The following is a 21482-nucleotide window of genomic DNA, read 5'->3' on the forward strand; positions in this document are numbered from 1 at the left end:
AATTCCTGGTGTCACTGTGAAACACCAACATTCCCTTTGGTCTCTGCTGGGAAGAGGGGGGGAAAAATCAGCTCAGGTGACTTTTGGTTGAATAAGAATATTCTGCAAGAGTGAATATAATTAATGAGAAAGGCGACAATACACCCAGACTATATGGACATTGAGGATGCCCTGGCAGAACTTTATTTCCTCATTTGAAAATACTCTGCTCTTGGTATGAACTGCCAAGAAGACAACTCTGATGACAAAAACAAACCAACAGATGCCCGAAATCACATTAGCTGTAGCTCGGTGGAGAATTTCAAGTCGTGTTGGTTCCGAAGATGAAAAAGCTGAAACATCCCCCCCTCCCTCCGTAAGTGCTGGAATTGGTTCTTTTGGAAGCAGCCAAAGAGTGAACCTCATTGACTCTTTAATCAAACTAGAAAGCTCTCAAATGTCCCCAACTGCCTTTTCTCCTCCTCCCACCCTCCTCCCCACGTGAGAGCGAGGGAGACAATGGCTCAGCAACTGGGGAGGTCTGCTAAGGCAATGCTGCCGGGACCGCTGGCAACGTCTACACAGTACGATGAATCCATCCCGCTGATATTAAATCACATCTCCCTCTTGCCAAAGGGGAAAGTGTGTGGGGCCCAGCAAATGCTTTTGCGTCAGGAATCAAGCTCGCAAGCTTGGGGGATGAAGGTGTACCTTGAACCATGGCAGCTTATGATGCCTGTGCCCATGGGTGGCTGGGTGCATGAAACGAGGCGGTACAATCACCGAGGCTTTTGGTCGGGCTCTTTTTTACTTTTTGGAGAATTATGACAGTTGTACGCCAGTAGCATTTCAGATGAAACCCCATTATTATTTCTCTATTGTAGAATTGTGCTTTTTCTCATTAAGTAGCTCTGGTTTATGAAGGTTGGGGTTGTTCATCTGAGACTCTTTTTATACTTGGCTTTCTCGCTACATTATTTATGGGAAATGTATCTTTATGATCGAGTACATTATCCCTGTGTTCCTGTAAATAATAAACCAAGTCTGGAATGAGATGCTGGAGGAGAACTTTACAGTAGGCAATTCTTTTTAAATAGTTGGATCTCCTGTTGATTATCTCTGGTAATGACAACAGAGAGCAAGCAGAAAGAGGGCCCTGGTCAGTCCCAGGCTACTCTGACTTGTCACGCAAATGTCCCTATTAGACTGGTAGGCTCTCATCTCTCAAGGATCGATGTCTGACTTCCTCAGACTTCACCACCATGTAAGAGGCACAGTGTTCCATTTTCACTATAACCTGCCACCTCTCTCATGCTTCCTTCCACTCATAGATGAAATACTTCAGAAAGGAAGAGAAACAGGAAAAGATGGAGGGCAAAGAAAAAGGGGGTGAGCTTGTTTATTCAGAACCACGCACATGACCTACATGATTAGAGTCACATGGCCAACACCACCTGGCTGGTAGGTATGGTGGAACCAGTTGGTCACGTTCTAAAGCACTGAGTTCCTTGTCATGGAGAAAAGTGGGATAGATAAGAAAAAGCATATGAACATGGGAACATGGGATGGGGACCTCAACGTCTGAGGATGCCTCCAGGAAGGCAGTCGCGGCCTTGATAAAGCAGTCCTGGAGGTCTGTTCAAAGGAAGAATTGGACAAGGGGTTGTTTGGGGACTCTGTTTGAGGAGCATCTCTGAGTTCTTGCTCTGGGATGCCCTCCTAGAACACCTCCTCTTTGGAGCCCCTGAGTTCAAGGATACATGGATGGATGGATGGATGGATGACTCTTGACCCCCTGCTAGTGGACCAATGTCACTGGCATTTCCCCCTGGACACCTGGCCTCTCCCTTAGGTGCTCAAGCAGCAAGACCTAGGGCATTTAAAGCTGAACCATTTCTCTCCAATCCCAAACCTGTTCTGTTGCTCTGATACAGTCGTGTTAATGATGCTACAAGGTGCACAACACCAGAGCCATCCCCGACTTTCCCTCCTGACCCTCCACATGCATTTAGTTGCCAAATTTCATTAGTTCTACTTCAAGATGCTCTTTCCCATTTGTCTTCTCTTCTCTTTCCATCCTGGTTTAGGCCCTTATGAATCCCCAATGAAAGCATAATAATATTCTCTTAACTTGGGTGCATATTCTCCCTCCCTCCTGTTCTCTATACAATCAGATTGGTTAGCAAACATTCCAGGGTTCAAAATCTTTCCATCTATTCTCACAACAAATATTACTGAGCAGTTATGATGCCCCAGGCACTATTCTAGATTCTGAAAAACAAAGTTCCTGCTATCATAAAGCTTACATTCTAAAGAGGAGGAAAGGATGAAAATAAGCATATTTTCACATGAAATAAACATTTTATCATCAGCATGCATGTTGTGATATCTGCCTTAAAGAGGAATAAGGCAGAATAAAGACACAGACCAGGAATATGCAAACTTTTTCTGGAGAGTGCCAAGTAATAAATATTTTAGGCTTTGCAGGCCATCTGATCTGTCTCAAATACTCCACCCGGCTGTTGTAGTGTGAAAGCAACCATAGATAATACGTAAATGAGCACTGCTGTGTTCCAATAAACATTACAAAACTAGGCGGTGCGTTTAGCCTCACTGGGCCACAGGCCTACTTTGCCAACTCTTGGTACAAACACTGAAATCAGGAATGTGCTATTTTTATAAGGCGGCTAAGGATGTGTGGTGAAGTGACATTTAAGCCATAAAGGGAGAGGTCCTCTATGCACAGATTGGAAAAGAGCATTCTATGTGGAGGGAAGAGGAAACACAAATGCTGGGAGGTGAGAGTATGCCTGGTGATGAAACAAGGAGACCCACGTCTGTGCAGATGAGTGAGCAAGAGGATGAGAGCTTGGAAAGCATCTGCTGGTCTTCACAATTCCTGGGTACCATGATCAGGCATGGCCATCCGGATCTCCTGTGGTCGTATGTTTGATTTAATGAATATTTTCCGGTTTTTGCCCAGCGTCCACTCCCTCTCCTGGAAACAACACCCCGATTTCCCTTTGGACAATGGTCCCCTCCAGCTCATTCTTGGTCATTTCCAACCTTAGCTCTAGGTGAGATACAGCCCAGGCCTTGCTCACCAGCAAACTCCACCACTGTGGTCATAATGACTGGTTCAGGGATGGGCATATGGCCCACGCCAGTCTAGTAAGAGGAAAACTCAGGCCTCTGTTGGATTTATATTCAGAAGGTAAGGACCCCTTCTGCTTTTGAAGACAAAATGCATGGTTGAATAACAGACTTCATAGGTGTTCAGAGAAAGGAGAAACTGAATTGAGGTTACCTTATATGAGCCACTGAATCTAGCCTGAAGCCAATTACTGATGGAGTTTTCTACCATAAGAGGCAACTGGTCTCCCCACTTCCCAAACAAGTGAGTCCTGACTGATAAACATGTGTTGTCATTCACCAAGCAAACATTCCCCCTATAGGTTCTGATGTGCCAATGTGTACTCAGGGTCTAGTTCAAAACTTCCCAATTAAGCAATTATCTAGACTCTCTCTAGCAGTTTGCAGCCAGATTCTGTAGTTCTAGTCACTTTACTTCTAACCTTCTAAGTAATCTGTTTTCTGCATCTGTGTCTTGTCTCGCTGAAGGGATAGAGAGCTTTCTGAGAGAGTGCGAACAGGGACACACATCTTTGTATCTCCATGACGCCGGCTGTGGTGATTTAGGGATTTAGGGGTGTGTGTGTGTGTGTGTGTGTGTGTGTGTGTGTATTTCTAAATATATATATATATGATGCACACACACACACATCTATTTAATGAATGACCACCACGAAAAATACCCCACTCCTTTCACCATAATTATCAATTGCCAGGTTGCAACAGAAAGTTTCATCAAAAACTAATTCAAAAGGCTAAATGTATCATCTGATGTCTTCCTAAAAAAATTAGCATCAGACCACATGTAAATTTCTATAAATCTTCTGCTAATTTAAATGGCTTTAGAATTAATTAAAAATGTTTTTCAGTCGATAATAATGTAACTCAGATAATTAGCATCAAGTAGTATCTAGAGGACATATTTAAAAAACTAATCTAGAGTATAAAAAGACCTAATTAACAATTAGAATAACACTTTATAATTACACTTTGTTTATAAATGCTAGAATGTCCAATTCATTGTTCAATGAAATTGGTCATTAATGAAAATCAGTTATTTTTCCCTGACGTCTCCATGAAGTGGCCTCTTGGATGTGCTGACTTTTATGTTGCCTATTTTCTTGTGTGTGTGTGTTTTTTTTTTAAAGATCATTCCTGTCCCATATTTAATAACTTTGTTCTGCAATTAAAGCTGAACAATATCATGCTTTATCTTGCACACTAACTTATACCCTTTTGGTAATGAAAGAGATGGGCCTGACTACAGACTTGAATTCTCTTATGTCTGATCTAAAGAGAACACTTTGCAGTATGGAAATCCCAAGGGTGGCAAAGACATCAGGACTATATAAAGACAGACAGGGCCCGGCACTTGCAGGAAACAAAGAGACTAGAGGACCCAGGCACCAGGAGACTAGGAGAATGACAGCCCCTATCAGCAGAGTTGGAAAATGGGCTCTGGTGAGGCAGGAAGTTTGCAGGAGGACACCTGAGTCCAACTGCACAAGGAGAAGTACTGGAATGACCTCTGTGCAGGAAAGTATAGGTACTTGCTGGGAATTTGGAATTCGAAGTGAGAAGGCAGTTCAAAGCAAATACTGATGTGGGGTCATCTGAAAAGGAGCCGATGTTGAAGCCGTTTATAAGTGTGGGATTCCCCACAGACACGTGAAGAGGCAAACAAAGAAATGAGCCTGGATGGAGTCCACAGCCAATGCCAAGGGCAAGTCCATGTTACTTAACGAGGTGAAAGAAGGGCTAATGAGGGAAGCAGAGGAAAAGTCAGAGACCTTGGAGGACTGTGGGAACAGTGGAGTAGCTAGAAGCCAGGAAGGGAGGAACAGCTGGAAAACAGTTGCCCTGTCCTCCTTCCCTCTCCTCGTGGTGCAGTTACTGTGGAGCTGCGGGAAGATGATCGGGATAGAAGTCACACATATAGTGGGAAGACTGCCTGGAGTCAGATCGTGACTCTACTGGTTTCTCTCTGTGGAACTCTGGGCAAGTTTCACATCACTCTGTGCCTCAGTTGGCTCCTCTCTACATCGAGGTGATAAGCCAGCACCCTCCTACCCAGTCTATTCATGGCGATTAGTTTAGCATATTGCACAGAGTAAACCCTTAACATGTGTTAGCTATATTCATACTGGGCCTTTTCTGGAGCAAACTGATCAAAGCGGAGCCTGAACTCAACTGGAAGCTACAGGCAAAGCTGGGACAAAGTTGGGAGGGTCTTAGGTCAGTGGTTCTCACACTTGCACATGCATCAGATCACCTGGAAGGCTTGTTCAAAGACAGCTTGCTGGGCCCCACTCCTGAGTTTCTGGTTCAGTAGGTCTGGGTGGAGATTGAGAGTCTATAAGACTAACGAGTAGGCTAGAGATTATGCTCCCCATTCAAGGACCCATACTTTCAGAGCCGGTGTCTTAGTGAGTAGAGGAAGAGACCCTATAATTTTGGGAATTCAACCCAGGCCTTCAACTCCTCAATCATGTAAGTCTGACTTGAGAACACATGCTAGCCAGACTAGCCTCGTGTGCACCTGGGTGAAGTGGGCACTGCAGTATTTCTTGGCAGCTAAAGGCTCTTTCTCTTCTGGCCCTTCCTATGTCCAGGAAATCCACTAGTCTAAACTTAATGGATATAGGAATACTTCCACAAGTTCCCTGCCAATTTCTGAGTACCTTCTTATGCAAACTTATAGGGTTGCATAAAATTTTAGAATGTGATCGGTCCCCTGAAGCCCAAGTGGACCAACAGAAACCATCACCAACCTGATGGTTAGCATCTATAGAGTGCTTACTGTGTACCACTTACTGTGCTATTTGCTTTCCACACACTGTGTCATGTAGTTTTCCCAACCACTATGTCAGCCAGGCAATCTTTTTTTTTTTTAATATTTTATTTACTCATTTTGGAGGGAGAGAAAGAGGGAGAGAGAATGAGAGTGCATACAAGTGGGGGAGAGAGGCAGAGCGAGAGGGAGAAGCAGACTCCCTGCTGAGCCAGAAGCCTGATGCGGTCTCCATTCTAGGACCCCGAGACCATGACCTGAGCAGACCACTGAGCCATCTACGTGCACCAAGAGCCAAGCATTCTTATACTATGTCACAGCATAGAAGGATACCTAGAGAGGTGGAGTGACATCCTAAGGCCCTGGCTGATGGATGACAGAAACAAGGATTATTGGCCAATGTCAACTATACAACCTATACTCTCAGCCACTCTGCTATGTGCCCTTGCCTGCTCTCTTTTCCTCAGGGAAGATGTGCATGTATGATAGATCAGCAATTATGACCCACCTATACTGATCCCTGCACCCCATATCCCTTGCCAGATAAAAATTTCCAGATAGTTGAACCTTCTTTATGAAGCATGACTTCTAGTCCCTTTGTCATACTATTCAGGATCCTTTGAGTGTGCACAAGGAAGTCACCATCCTGAAAACTGAAGAGGTGGGTGTACTTATCCAGAGAAGAACGTAAACAATTGAGTTAAGCTACTATATTCTGGAGGCATTACCTTCTTAGGCTTATTCCTTATGATTTTCTACTGCCATTCCTACTCAACTATCAACAGAAATAACTGATTCCTTTCCATATGTTTCTTGTTATATTCATTCATTCTTCCACTCTCCATTTTGTTCCACCCTCTTTGTTTTGTACATGGGGAAACTAAGGTTTAGAGAGAAAAACAGACTTGGGTAGGGTCCCTCAGATCCTAAGGGTGTGAGCGAGTATTCACATCCAGCTACGTTAGACTCCACCGTGAAATATGCATCCAGATTCAAACCTCCCAAGAGCCTGCTCAGTCCGATGACTCAAAAAGACAAACTTCTCATTAAGCTGAAAATGAAATTGCTTAAACTTCTCGTTCCACACCATATGGCTGAATCCCAGCTGACAGGAAGCTCATTTCTGCAACACACCAGGCTCATTTCACTGAGTAGGTTGATGCGAGATTTGTGGGGTGGTCATTTCCTAATCTTTGTAGCATTGATAGCAGCAGTGGTATTTATCATGATGCTTCCTTTCTACATTTTTACATAAAAAAGCAAATGTTCCTAATGATGGAGAGAGACAGATTTTTGTCCCAAATTGTTCTCTAAGCAAAATATCACAAGCAGACGCCATGACAACAACAACAAAAATATCCACCTGCCTTCAAGCAACCAAAAACTACAATAACCTTCCAGTCCTTCGTCTACTCAACAGTGAGGTGGTGGGGGGAAGAGTTCTTAAATGATACCATCCTGGAGTTTTGTACACAAAGGTTAAGCTGAAGTATTTGGACATCTGAAATGATCTTGAATCTTTCCAAAGATTCAGATTTTAAAGAAGCGAGGTGACTCACGAAGTGCCAACGCACTAACAGAAAGTGCCAAACCACATTTGTACAGAATGATCTGAGCATGAGATAACCACCACGTTTTCCCCTGGGCAATTATTCTACAGCTGGTATAGCAAAGTATTCTGGAACAAAAGGAGAGCCTGAAGTTTTTGTGTTTGTTTCTCCCACTGTCCCTTAAAACCTAAAACTAATATAGAAAGTGTCATCTCTACACATAATAGAGAAATAAGTGTTAAGGGTTGGTTTATGTCTGAGAACCATATTTATGTGCATTTAGGTGCACTTAGGCTGGAGTCCATGGGTAAGGATTTGAACAGTCACTTGAACTTGGACAAGTTTCTCTACCTTGTCAAGCCTTCGTTTACTCATCTGAAAATGGGACAAATTTGAGGAGGAAGAAAAGTATTGTGCTCTAAAGTGAAACACACCGAATTCAAAACACCTAGCCGATACAACAGGAACTCATTCAGCCCTAGGGATCACTTGAGAAGGTAGATGTTCTTGGGTCAACCAAGCAGGAAAGAAAACCGGCTCAGCGAGGTCAGTATGTTGCCCAAAGTCACACAGCTAATTGGTGACAGAGCAGGGATAGGGGGCAGATTAGCTCCAGCTCCTGGACTCCTAAACCACCACACTACAGTGTTTCAGTATACAGCCACAGAAGACTACTTGTTGTGAGCTCCCATCCCAAGAGTCCATCAGCGTCCCCACAGATACCCCTGTGCATGTTTTCAGAAATAAATTCTTGGACACTTCCACCAGAGCCTCTAATTCAGTGAGTCATGGTTGGATCTGTGAACCTAAACTCTTCAGAAGTTCCCTAGATGATTCTTCATTTACAATCAGGTTTAGGAATCTTTGAATCACGTATACAGGCCTTGACTGTTTCTTCTAAGACCACTAGTCTGTGAGGACAGGATGTGCTCCCTTATACTTGTCAGCATGAACACGAATCCTTACCTGAAGCTCAGGGCTAGGAGTTATGCCACAAAAACACATGACTTGAGACATTTTCATGGCTGGGGGCGGGGCGGGGGGGTGGGCGGGAAACTTAGTTCTGAGGTGAGGGGTAGGGGAATTCATCAACCTTGCCTTAAGAGAATCCAGTTAATAGACCTAAATCTCTCTTCTAGTTACCATTTTACTTTTCCTCTAAAATGCATGCATTGGCATCTAACCAATTAAAGGATTAAGGTTTTCTTACCTAAAACTCTTAATCTTTCAGCTCCTACCACCACTTCGTTGTTATCTGCAGAGAAGAGCAATTTTCCAGAAACTGTCTTTACTTCAAACTTTTTGCCATAAGCTTCTACGGCTTTTGGACCTTAGAAGTGGGAGTGAGAGAGAGAGAGAGAGAGAGAGGTTAGTCTCATTGCATTCATTTACAAAGAGCTTTTCATAGAACATATACATATGACAAGACTGTATTGGACTTGAATGTAAGTGGACTGGTTTTCAGAAGCCAACCGTGAAAAAGTCTTGTGACTCTAGCCATGTCTTGTCAATTACTTTTAATCATATGCTCTCAGGCTATGATTTTAAAGGCCATCGTGTCCCTTCTTCAGACTAATGTTTGGATGAGATCTCCCTTAGCTAACCACCAAATTCCTGTCAAATACTTGTAGATTTTGGCTTGAGTGTATCAAGGCACAGAAAACTCAACACTCTTGAAGTAATCAGTGTATCTTTCGCCATCTTTCTCCTTTGGCCAACAGCTCTAACCATTGGAAAGGATGCTTTAAATTCAGCTGAAGTTTGTCTCACTCTTAACCCAGTGGCTGTATGTGACACCAGACAAGTTTATATCCTCAGTATATAGATCATTTCCTGGCAGAAAAGGCTACAATATATTGCTATTAATTGCTAGAAAGTTGTCAAATCTTTTATGCTAGAATTTCATTCAATAAATTTGCAGAGGGTTTATCATAGGACAACAGATGCCATTCTTGAAGCGGGGCTATCATGATGGCATCTTCTGATGGAGACAGACATAAATTTAAACACTAATGAGTCAGAAAACTGCAGAGTTTTGGGTACCATGGAAAAAATAAAATGTTAGTATGTTAGAATTCCTTTAAAACAATAAAAACAACAACAAGAGGAGACCTTTCGGTTTCTCTGAGCTAGAGCTACCTAAATACCTCAAGTTCAGGGGCCTCTTCAAAGCTGCTCTGCAAAAATGCATCAGAGAAACCTGGGGGTGTAATCATCCTCACTGAACCTCACTCAGATCAAAAGGAATTTATCTTTTGGTCTGGAAATTCATAGAGAAAAAAAAAATTTGAGGTTAGGGAGTAGAAATCTTTTATTTTCCCAAAACTCCACAGGGATTCTGATGGGGCATTTTTGTCTCTGGTTATTTTTCAAGACAGTGTCACTTAACTATAAAAAGTAGTGGTGAAAGGGCCCTCAATGCCTTCCAGGCAAAGACCAACAGGAACACAGGTGTAGGTGAACAAGTTAAGTTTATTATTCATTGCTGTGATGGAGAACACACACCATGGGCAACCACACAGGGCATCTCCATAAGAAAAAAACTTATTAGAATATTTGGTTTTTTATTAGGTTATTTTGGGACTTGGTTCAAGGAAGTAAGGCTTTGCTTTGGATTAGGTGCTATTGGAAAGTGGGAGTAATTTTATAACTGTCGAGTTAATATATCTTATCTAGAGATAGGGAAGACCAGAGAAATGCTAAGGCTGTAATGGATAAAGAAACAGCAGTCACTGATAGTAGCCAGGATTGAGGGATGTTTGGTGACTTTAGTGGTTTGGATAAATGTTTCCATTTTTGTCCGTATTCAGACAAGATTAGAATTGTCTTTGTTTTTTGTTTTCTGTTGATCCCCCATGGCCAACCAAGTGGACTTGTCGGGTGCTGATGTTCTGCAAAATTATTTATGTTCAAACACGAGAACACGGAGGTTTGATTTATGATTTCAGGACTACGCCGGGACATCTAGGGCTGCTGTTCTTATTGGCAGGACCACCAGACTAAGAATCAGAAGAACTATGCCCCAACTTTCTCATTTTCTAGTAATGTGACTTTGGGAAGATCCTTCAATCTTTCTGAACCTTTTTTTCTGCATCTATAAAAGTGTACTATCACCATCTATCTATTCTATTACATTATACAAAGATTAAAAGGATCAAATTATTCTGTTTATAAAAACAACTTTGTAGGTGGGAAAGTAGTGTGAAATGTAGGGGACTGCTCTAGTGATTATCATCATTTTGATCATAACTCATCACCGTTTTTCTAATGCAATGGTCCCAACACATTGAAAATACTTAATGACGATCACCTCTCAGTGCCCTTGCCTCATTCACGTAATCAATCATGCCAATTTGGCAGCCCTCATCTCCTGCTAATACAACCCCACGGGCCCTCTGACAAAAGGAAGGACATTGGAAAGGCTCCTGAATGAATGGGAAATTGAAACAGACATGGTAGAGACTTTCCAAATGGCATGGGACCTGGCCATGACTGCCTTTGTGCTGTAGCTGAGAAGAACAAGTGGGAGCAGAGCTAAGGACTCTACCAAGGTCACTAGGTCAGCTGCTGGAAGATGTGGGTCTGGAACTAAGCTCGGAATTGTTCCGAAGAACAGGGATGTGTATTAGTCTAGAGAGAGAAGAGTGTTGGACTAGAAACGGGAGGAGCAGCTAGGTGCGGGGCTTTGGGAGGATGGGTGGGAAGGGGCAGTGGAAAGCTGGAGACAAGGACCAGAGTGCAATCCTGAAAGAACAGAGATGGAAAGTGAGGACTTCGGATTAGGTGACTCTGGGAGGGCTCAGGTGTGGCTGACTTCTTGATCACAACAAAATTGTAAGTGAAATCTATATGACTTATTAGTACATGAAATCTATATGACTTATTCATACATTGTTAAATCTGTATTTTTTTAGGGGGGAGATTGGGGATCAGGAGGTGAAGAAGCATTAATAAATGAGTGAATGACTTCGGGATAGGCATACGGTGAGTACAGTTTGCCATTCTGGATCTAGTCAATGGCATAAGGGGGCTATGAGTGGGGAACAAAAAATGCTTGGCCTCTGCCTCCATGGACCTGGGCAGTATCATGAGATAAGGCCCTTGAGGAGTTGAGAACACCTGCCTGGGTAAAGCCAGTCTGCTCTGAACTTACGATTGGTTTATGAGACATGCAAGAGAATGTCCTAAAGACACTGAAGCAATCAGAGAACTCAAAACACAATTAAGTTATCTTGCTTTCCAGGGCTCCTCAGAACACAAAAAGGAATCTAACAAGGGCCAGAGCCATTTGCACACATAAAGCTCTGTAGTTGGCAGTTTCAGCCAAAACCCCACAGAGCAACTGCTGGCTCAATGGTGCAGATGGCTTGTCCTTTTGTTGATTTTACCTGGGGCTGCCAAATGTCCTAGACGTGGCTGAAATCTTTAAAAAAAGAAAGAAAGAAAGATAAATTCTGGAGGGAAATGCCAGTGGAGCTGGAGACTGCTGAGGCGGTCCCTCAGTGGACCCACTGTTCCTCTCTGGGATGAAAAAAACCATCAGTTGTAACCAGCAACTACTCTCCAGCTAAGCTCCCTCAGTGCATGGTGCTATGTGCGGAGGACTTCCTTAATGCATCTCCTACACCGGGAGGACTGGAACACACCCGGACACATCAGCAGACCCCAGTCACGCCAGGGCCATGAATCTGAGAGCTGGAAGGCGGTCATCCTGCCTAATTCCTCTCCCCCAACTCCCTGGATCCTGATACCCTTCCCCACTCTGGTGAGATGCCACGAAAGGCTCGCCTACAACCCTTCTCCGTGCAGGCCACAGGGCTTCGTCTACGGGCCACTACTGAGAGGACACTAAATTGGCCACAGGGCAGGTCAGATGTGCATTTGCGGCCTTGTCTGGCAACTTCACTATCACTGAAAGCCCCCTTCCATGGGAAAAATTGACCCGAGTTGCTAACATTGGGATTTCTACTGGGCCTCTGAGACCTTCCTGAGGTCAGCAGGATTGCCTTCGTCAACCTGGCTGCTTGGACGAGAGCAGTCATTTGTTCTGGGGTAGGCACGCCACCCAGGAGAACAAGCTTTAGCAGGCCCTGTCTACCGGAACTACTCTGTGCTTTCCACCACGTGCATAAATGCAAAAGGAGGAGCCTGAAGGCAAACTTGAGGGGGTGAGCATGCATGCGTCTATGTACTGAGAATTATATTTTGAACCATCTATTATCCTCCCTAGTGATCATCTTGAAAGGCTCCTGCCAGCTGCTGTTAGAGTGGCTTTTTGCCCATCTCATTTTAATATGAGCTATCTTGGGCCTCGCTGTGAGAGCTCCGAGAGGTGTCTCTGCCGCCAGGAGGGCCTAACTTGGGTGGGGGAGCCAGGAAGAGAGCCGACATGGAAGGACGGGAGAAGAGAAAAAGGAGAGACAGAGAGAGAGGAGAGATGTGGGACACAGAAGGAGGAGGAAAGACAGGGGGAGAGAGAAAGAAGAGAGAAGGGTGGTGAGGGAAGGGGAAGAATGGAAAGGGAGACCGGGGAAGGGAGCCGGGAGGAGGGAACAAGGAATTCGGGGAGAGAAGGGAGAAGGGGAGGTAGGGGTGGAGGGGGAGGGGCAGAGACAGCACCGGAAGAATAGTCATTTGGGCACCGCCAGCTTTACCAAAACACAATCTCTCAAGTGAACCGAATCTCCCATGGCAAATAGATGGCCAAGGATCCACAGGCTAAGTAACTTCCTTTTGAACCGAAGAATCAGGGAACGGCAGGTCGGATTTATCTCCCTCCTGGAGGCAATTTTCCCTCACGCTGCTTAAATCACTGCTTACTGGGGCTGTTTATTTAATTATTTAGCACTGTGACTGCGGGCCGATGCTCTGTAAGCAAGGCGGCCAATCCAGGGGCGCCCGGAACAACGTGTTTACGGATTACGGGCTCTGCCGCGCCGCGGTTCCTCCCTCCGCTGGGAGATGGTCCCAGTCACCCGCTGGCCCTGAGGCTCGGGACATCAGGGGCCACGCGCTCCTGCAGGGCGCAGACACCCCTTCCCCGGCAAGCCTCGGGGCACAAGGCACCTGTTTCCCCGCGGCGTGTTTATGAGCGGGGGCGCCAGATGTTTTAGTCACAGGAACCTTTCAGGGTGTCTGGGCAACGAGCTTCTCCGAATGTCCATCTGTACACTTCTCTCTCAGCCCCGAAGCCCAGCAAATGGCATTTTCTCCGACAGTGCTACTCGGACGCACGCCTCTTTTCCCGTCCACCGCGGGCATGCATAATGGCTCCTGCTTACCGGGGTTCATAACCTACGCTGGGGGCACTGATCCTACCACTCAGCACATTACCGTGACCGTAAGGCCCAGGCTTCTCGTTATCGCTGTGACGTGAATAACCAAACCTCGTTTCAATTGTAGGAATATGCAGCTTAAAACCCTGTGGGTGCAGATCTGCTCTAATGAAAGTGACCACACACACATCATCAATGGAGCTACATCTGCGTTTTGCAGTTGAGTCAGGTTCAAAGTCAGGACACAGCGCAAACATGGTATGGATTCAAATTACCTTCAAAAATCCCCTTTATGCCCCATAAAGTCTGTGTGCAGGGTTTTGTGTATATTATGCTCTCTCTGTTAATCCAACCCAGCCAGCCTGTCCTCCAGCATGGGAGCAGAGAGCTTTTCTGTCGTCGAGCACCAGATGAAGCAGCTGGCTTCTGTTTAGGAGCCCTGTTACATGAAAAATAGCTTATTGCCCCTCTAAATGAGTATTGTTGGGTTTGCATAAGTTAAATGTATACATATGATGAGGCTTTACCCTTTAGCAGAATCATGGCACACATGCTACCCTCTCCTTCTCTGCATTGCAAAACGTGTTAGCGTGCGTTTCCTTCATTAGTTCATGTGCTGTTGCATTCAGTCTTGGGCTCTATGTTTTCTGGGCACTTAGCGTGGGGCAGGCACTGCCAAGTCCTTTTAGTTTCTTACCTGTGATGAGCTGAGTTAGCACTTTAGTCTGGTCATTGAGAATGTTCACTGTAACATTTCTGGCTGATTTGAAGTACAGGGCATTACCCTGTAATAAGAAAAGAAGAAAAACACATGAAAATGGCAAATTCTGAAACAAAGCACTGTAACCACAACTCTCCAAGGGGCTGAACTGGTTGTCTCTGAGTGCTAATTGATGTGTCTTTATTTGGAAACTCCAAATGTGTTCATGATCCCCACATACATGATAATTGGCATTCATCCAAAATGGATCTCCTCTGAAGAGACCCACAGAGACACACTCAAAATAGATTTCCCTAACACACACACACAGTTGAATCAGAGACAACCCAGCAACAAAGAGTCCCTTAGATCTTACTATAGATGTAAGTATCTTTGGCACATAGAATGATCAGGAATGACTGGTAATCTCCTAATTTCACACTTTCTAGTTTGTAATTTCTCCAAAGGAATGATGGAGAGTTCTTATAGGAGAGCAGAAAGCGAGTGGAAAATACCTGAGGTCAGCCCCTCTAGCCTCCTCACCTGCTGTGAGAATCCAGGTGCAATCCAAACCAAAAGATTCCCTGGGCTTTCATCCAATGTTTCCTTTGTCAAAGAGAGCACCCCAGTCCATTTGCACATGGTGGCAGACATTTCTGAGAATGACTCAGAACAGGGGCTGGCATACTTTTTCTGCAAAGGGTCTGATAGTAAATATTTTGGGTTTTGTGGGATGTACAGTTTCTGTGGTAACTACTCAACTCCTAACTGCTGTTTTGGTGCCAAACCATCACAGATCGTACACAGACAAATGGCTCTGGCTGCATTCCAGCAAAACTTATTTCATGGACAGTGACATTTGAATTTCAAATAATTTTAAACTTAACATAATCTCACTGTATCCTAGAATGTTGTTCTTCCTTTTTCCCCCCAAATCATTTAAAAATGTAAAAACTCGTCTTATTTCACCGGCCAAATGAGAACAGGTAGAGGGGCCAGATTTAGCCCATAGGCCATAGTTTGTCAACCCCTGACTGAGGTGTTCTCCCTTTCCTGGAGTAAACCAAAGCCATAAACTAAAGAATGAAATGCTGCCAGAGCACATCAGGATCCAGATAGATGTTATTAGAAGAAAGGAATGTGGGGAGTCATTCTCTTCTTTCTAAACCTTTGTTACCACATGGCATTTATCTGCCCGAAAATTCTGTAATACCACTGAGTCCCGAGCCTAGAAAAACCATGGTCCTAAGAGCGGTGTGGAAAGTGATAATGAGTAAGACTCCCTTTTATTTTTAAGGTCTTAGGATCTAATGGGATCAGTGAGATGGACACACGAATAATACTAGGCAGAGACGATCCCAGGTGATTAAGGAGCTGCAAACAAAGTATGTGTGGAACTTTCCTGAAGGGTAAGATTATTCATAGCTTGAGGCTGTGGCGTGGGAAGCAAAGGAGAAGTTTGTGAATGGTTCAGCTGAGCCTTAAAGAGAGTATAGATCGTTTCACCATGATGAAATGAAAAAAGGAGGTCATGGAGATAGGAAGCTTGTGGGATGAGCATCTCATGTCTTTTTCCTTCTAAAGCTGGCAGGGCATAGGAGGGGATTCGTGAGCTCAGCCTAGCAGCTGCACGTGGCAGAGTGGCTGGCCAGTGGGGACAAGGCGGCCACCATGATGGCTTTTCTAGAGTCCGATCTCCCTCACCCAAGCCCCTGTAGAGGACTCCAACGCATCAGGGGTTGCCCCAATGAAACAGAAGCCACCATCTCCCTCCCTGACCCTAGGACAACAGCTCCGGCCCAAGGCGAACTTCTAAAATGGAAAACCTATACCCATGATCCACCCAGGCCCGTTAGAACCAGATCCCCTCGGGCCATGCTGTTGTCCCAGGGTCAGGGAGAGAGACGGTGCCTTCTGTCTCATCAGGGCAACTGCCGATCCACTGGAAGCCCCCACAATGGCTTAAAGTTAACATTCTGCCTGACGGTAAACTTTTTCTTTGTTTTCTAATTAGCTAGGAGAAGAAGAGATTTACTATTGTCATAGGCTTCTATCTTCTGTCCATCACGTAACAAATATTAGCCTAAAATAGTTTCTTTGGCATTGCACTTGGCAGTCCTTGAAAGTTCTACTTAAAACTTAAAGTCAATTCAAGTAATGTGAGGATTCAGAACCTGGGACGTGGACAGGAGGTTATAGGTTTCTAGAGGTTAATGTACTAATTCTTCTACTCGGCAAGCTGGCGCTGCAGAGGGAAGAGCCACATGGCGTGAGAGAATGGGATATATTCTGGTGCCACTGACCGGTGTGTGAGCGAATCACTTAACTGCTCTGTGGGTCATTCTGCACACTCTCTACCGTCAACACATCCATGATGTGTCACAGCTGACACAACTGGGCACTCACTGCATGCCGTGTGTGCGATGGAAGCCCGGGAGTCCACCTGCCTGGTTGACCGCCCCCACTCTACCACTTGCCAGTTGGGTGCCCGTAGGCCGAGTAATAGTTCTAAGCCTCAGTTTCTTGACATGTACAATGGCACAAATATGACTGAATTACTACAATTCACTTATTACTGAAATTACTAAATTCCTTATGTAATTATTAAAACACATGTGATCCAGGGTCATGCACACAGTAAGTCCTCCAGCTGTTCCCACCCCTCATTTGCCAAAACTGCTTGAGTGGTGGGATTGGGGGGGGAGTGCAGACAGAGGCAGGAGAGGGAGGGGAAGGAGGGAGGGGAAGATGGAGAGAAATGAGGAAGACCTCCCTTTGCATTACCAATCTTCACAACCCATTTGGGCAGTAGTCAGGGGTTTCTTTATTTCCAACTTCCATCTCCATATTTCAAAGGATCTTCCTCTGTGTGGCTAGCAAACCACTAATTTTCAAAACCCAGTTTCTTCAAATGTTACTTGCTTGCCCTTAATATTATTCAAACAATCCCACGGCAGAAAAAAAAAGATCTCCCAACAGCTTTGCTTAAGGTTTACAGCAAGAGATATAAGAAAGCCACCCATTTCTTTTTATTAATGTGTCAAAATATTATAATAATTTACCATTAATTGTTCTAATATGCTAAAATCCCGGGAAACAGTCTTTGCTACATCAGGGTTTAAACAAAAAGCTTCACTCTAGCCTGGGAGGTGTTGCTGCAATCTTCCCAGCAGAGACCCTGATAACAAAAAAATTACCAGGTAAGATGCATGAAGCAGCTTACAGACTCCAAACTGCCTCTCGTGGCAGCCCGTCAGTGTGACTTTTATTTGGCTGTCTCTGCTTAGTGACACTAAACCAGGCACGTACCAGCCAAGCAAAGCATCCCTGGGGTCTTGGCAGTGTTAGAATGAAGAAGGGAAATGTTCTCCAGTCTGTGTCCCTCCTACTCACTGGGGAGGTTAATTTCTGCCACAGAGGATTCCACCCTGGGGCTGGTGAATTTCACTAACTGACCTCAATGCAGCCATCTGAGGATGAGGATAAGGGGCGTGCGGGAAACTGCTGGCAGGTCAGCTCTGCAGGGCAGAAAGGAGTCTGGCAGACCCACAGCTTCTGATGAAGATCAGAGCTCTGGACCAGGTCAAGTCAGTCTGAGGCCAGTCAGCCCTCGATTCTTCTGGACACAGGGGGAGCCCCACTGGGAGATGGGGAAGGGAGGCCAGCACCACCATTCTTCCCACACTGGGAGAGGAGGACAGTCCACATCGGTACTCTCCCCCAAATAACTAGAGCACGCAGCAGAATCCCTGTCACATCTGTTTCTCTAGAGCAGAACACGCAGAACAAAATCAAACCTTTTCTGGATGACTCAAGACCACTGACATGGACATTATTTGTTCTACAATGCCCTCCAGGGGCTATCGAGGCACGTGGCTACTTGAACACGAAATGGCTCCATCAGGCTGACATTTTAAAATCAGTGTGACTTATTTAAAAAAACGTATCATTTATTCTTGTATCAAAACGAGTCTTAAATATCGAGTATTATAAAGCTTCCAGTCAAAGAGCAATGGCTCGTAGCTCTAACTACTGCAAGAGCGTTCAACTTGCCAGGATGTTCCTCCACAGGTTTCTCCTCCTGTGGCCCCGAATATGCTTCCACACTATCTCTTGATTTATCAACTTTAGACGATATCCACTGAATTTCTGCAATGGTATGAACTCTTCCATACAACTTTGGTAAAATCAATATTCAGAATCTACATTACTATGATTATGTGTATACTGTCCACAGCTTTAACTGTATATCCTTCCCTTTCTTGTACATTTATTTTTTTCTTTTCCTGGAGCCCATAAATGCTCTATTTTTAAAAAATGCTTTATTTTCTAAATTTTCTTTTTTTCTTCCTACTGTTTAATCCTTTTTCTTTAGTTTCTAATTTTGGGGTCATACTTTAAGTTCCAATTATTCTGTTAATTTTTTTTAAGCTTGACTATCATACTCTTAGTTTTTAAGAGCATTTTCTTATTCTCCGACCCTTTCTTTTTATGCCATCCCTTCCTCGTTTGATGGATGTGCTCTTCTGTCTTCCATGAGAATAAAAAAGCTGATTGGAAGCACTGTGTTTCTAGATGGGTGAACCTTGCCACAGGGCACAGTAGTGGGGGTTTGGCTAATTCACTGGAGAGTGTCCAGATGTCAGTAGCAGTGGGCAGTCAGTACCCATGGGCTAATCTCATCAAAAAAGAAATCTGTGACTCCTGCCAGGAAAGTGTGGGTGTAACTTTTGATATAGGGGAGCTGAGTGTCAGAGTCGAAGGCAGCTGGGCATTTTGCTGCTCAGGGACAGACTTTCAGTTAATCCCATTTACATACCTTATTTCTGACCTCATCTGTGCCTAATGTCCAAAGGCCAGAGGTCCTCTGGCCAAACTTTCTTTCTCTTCTCTTTTCTTTTAAAGATTTTATGTATTTATTTGAGAGAGCGAGCAAGAGCGAGCATGAGCAGAGGGGAGAGGCAGAGGGAGAGGGAGGAGCAGGCTCCCTACTGAGCAGGGAGCCCGCTGTAGGACTTGGACCCAGGACTCTGGGATCATGACCTGAGCTGAAGGTAGATGCTTAACCAACTGAGTCACTCAAGTGCCCTGGTCAAATTTTCTAGAGAACCATCTTCTAATCTTCTGTGAGGTTGGGAAGAGGTACTTACTACCTAACCAGGTACACTGTGGGTGGGAGCTGGGGATAGATGGAGAGTCTTGAGTGAGTGCAGATTTTTGACCAATCCAGGTCACTGTTGACTTCTGTGGGACCCAGACACTGCACTTAAAATGCTTCATGGATAAGTGGTCCTGTCCCACTCACTTCCTGGAGTGGCTTTCAATCCCGCAGCCATGTCTAGCTCTCATCTACCTTTCTCCATCATTCTCTCTCAACTGTTTTCTCTCCCTTTCTCTGTGACCATGTATGTTTAATCCTTTTCACTTCTGTTCTCCATTCATTGTCTTTTACAGTTGGGTTTTTGAATCTTTTTTTTTTTCCCCCGAGAGAGAGCTAGAATGAGAGCAAGAAAAAGAAAGAGAACATAAAAGCCAGGGGAGGAGGGAAGGGGAGCAAGGGAGAGGGAGACAGAGAATCTTAAGCTCCATTCCCATTGCAGATCTCAGCGTGGGGCTGGATCTCATGACTCTTGAGGTCATGACATGAGCTGACATCAAAAGTCAGATGCTTAACCGACTGAGCCACCCAGCGCCCCATCAAAAGGGTTTTGGATGAAGCAGAGACCTGCTACCATTTCTCACTGCTGTCAGTCTGTCTACCTCTAGAGCCCCCTCATACTACTGCCTTCTTAAGAAGAAAGCAGGTTAAAATTGTGTGTAAATCAAAAACAGGTAGGCTCTGCCCAGGACCCAACAGCTTTCTTAAGCATTTTACACATACTACATGAATATCTAGAACATAGACACTGCCTCGGGCCCTGGAGAATGGGGAAGATTCGACCTTTATCTTTGAGAAGCTCCTTGCCTGGGGGAGACTGAATTGATGCTATATAATCATGAAAACAAGGTGATATCCCTTCCATGAACATCTACCCTTTCGTGGTATGAAAGGCAGCAATTTGAATCTTTGTCTTTGATGGCAGCTCTGTTACCCCAGTCCGTTCTGAAGGGATACGGCTCCTAGAAGTCACTTTTCTTATGCTCCACAAATAAGTGAAACCATATGATACTTGACTCTCTCTGCTTGACTTATTTCACGCAGCATAATCTCTTCCAGTCCCGTCCATGTTGCTACAAAAGTTGGGTATTCGTCCTTTCTGATAATACTCCATGGTGTATATGGACCACATCTTCCTTATCCATTCATCCGTTGAAGGGCATCTTGGTTCTTTCCACAGTTTGGTGACCATGGCCACTGCTGCTATAAACATTGGGGTACAGATGGCCCTTCTTTTCACTACATCTGTATCTTTGGGGTAAATACCCAGTAGTGCAATTGCAAGGTCATAGGGAAACTCTATTTTTAATTTCTTGAGGAATCTCCACACTGTTCTCCAAAGTGGCTGCACCAACTTACATTCCCACCAACAGTGAAAGAGGGTTCCCCTTTCTCCACATCCTCTCCAACACACGTTGTTTCCTGTCTTGCTAATTTTGGCCATTCTAACTGATGTAAGGTGGTATCTCAATGTGGTTTTTATTTGAATCTCCCTGATGGCTAGTGATGATGAACATTTTTTCATGTGTCTGATAGCCATTTGTATGTCTTCATTGGAGAAGTGCCTGTTCATATCTTCTGCCCATTTTTTAATATGATTGTCTGTTTTGTGTATGTTGAGTTTGAGGAGTTCTTTATAGATCCTGGATATCAACCTTTTGTCTGTACTGTCATTTGCAAATATCTTCTCCCAATTCCGTGGGTTGCCTCTTTGTTTTGTTGACTGTTTCTTTCGCTGTGCAGACATGATTCTTTATATGGAAAACCCAAAAGACTCCACCCCCAAACTTCTAGAACTCATACAGCAATTCAGTAACGTGGCAGGATACAAAGTCAATGTCCAGAAATCAGTGGCTTTCTTATACACTAACAATGAAAATACAGAAAGGGAAATTAG

General features: G+C 44.5%; 1 protein-coding gene across 1 annotated transcript in view; it reads right to left on the bottom strand.

Moving 5' to 3' along the window:
• The window catches only part of SGCD (sarcoglycan delta), a 390751-nt gene that overhangs the window by 127019 nt on the left and 242250 nt on the right, over window positions 1-21482 (bottom strand). Inside the window, exons 4-5 of the mRNA XM_080804544.1 lie at window positions 14425-14512; window positions 8663-8782 (exon numbers count right to left, since the gene is read on the bottom strand). Coding sequence (XP_080660670.1) covers window positions 8663-8782; window positions 14425-14512 — 208 coding nt within the window. The remainder of the gene's footprint in view (window positions 1-8662; window positions 8783-14424; window positions 14513-21482) is intronic.

The sequence above is a fragment of the Martes martes genome (assembly GCF_963455335.1).
Source record: "Martes martes genome assembly, chromosome: 5".
NCBI lineage: Eukaryota > Metazoa > Chordata > Mammalia > Carnivora > Mustelidae > Martes > Martes martes.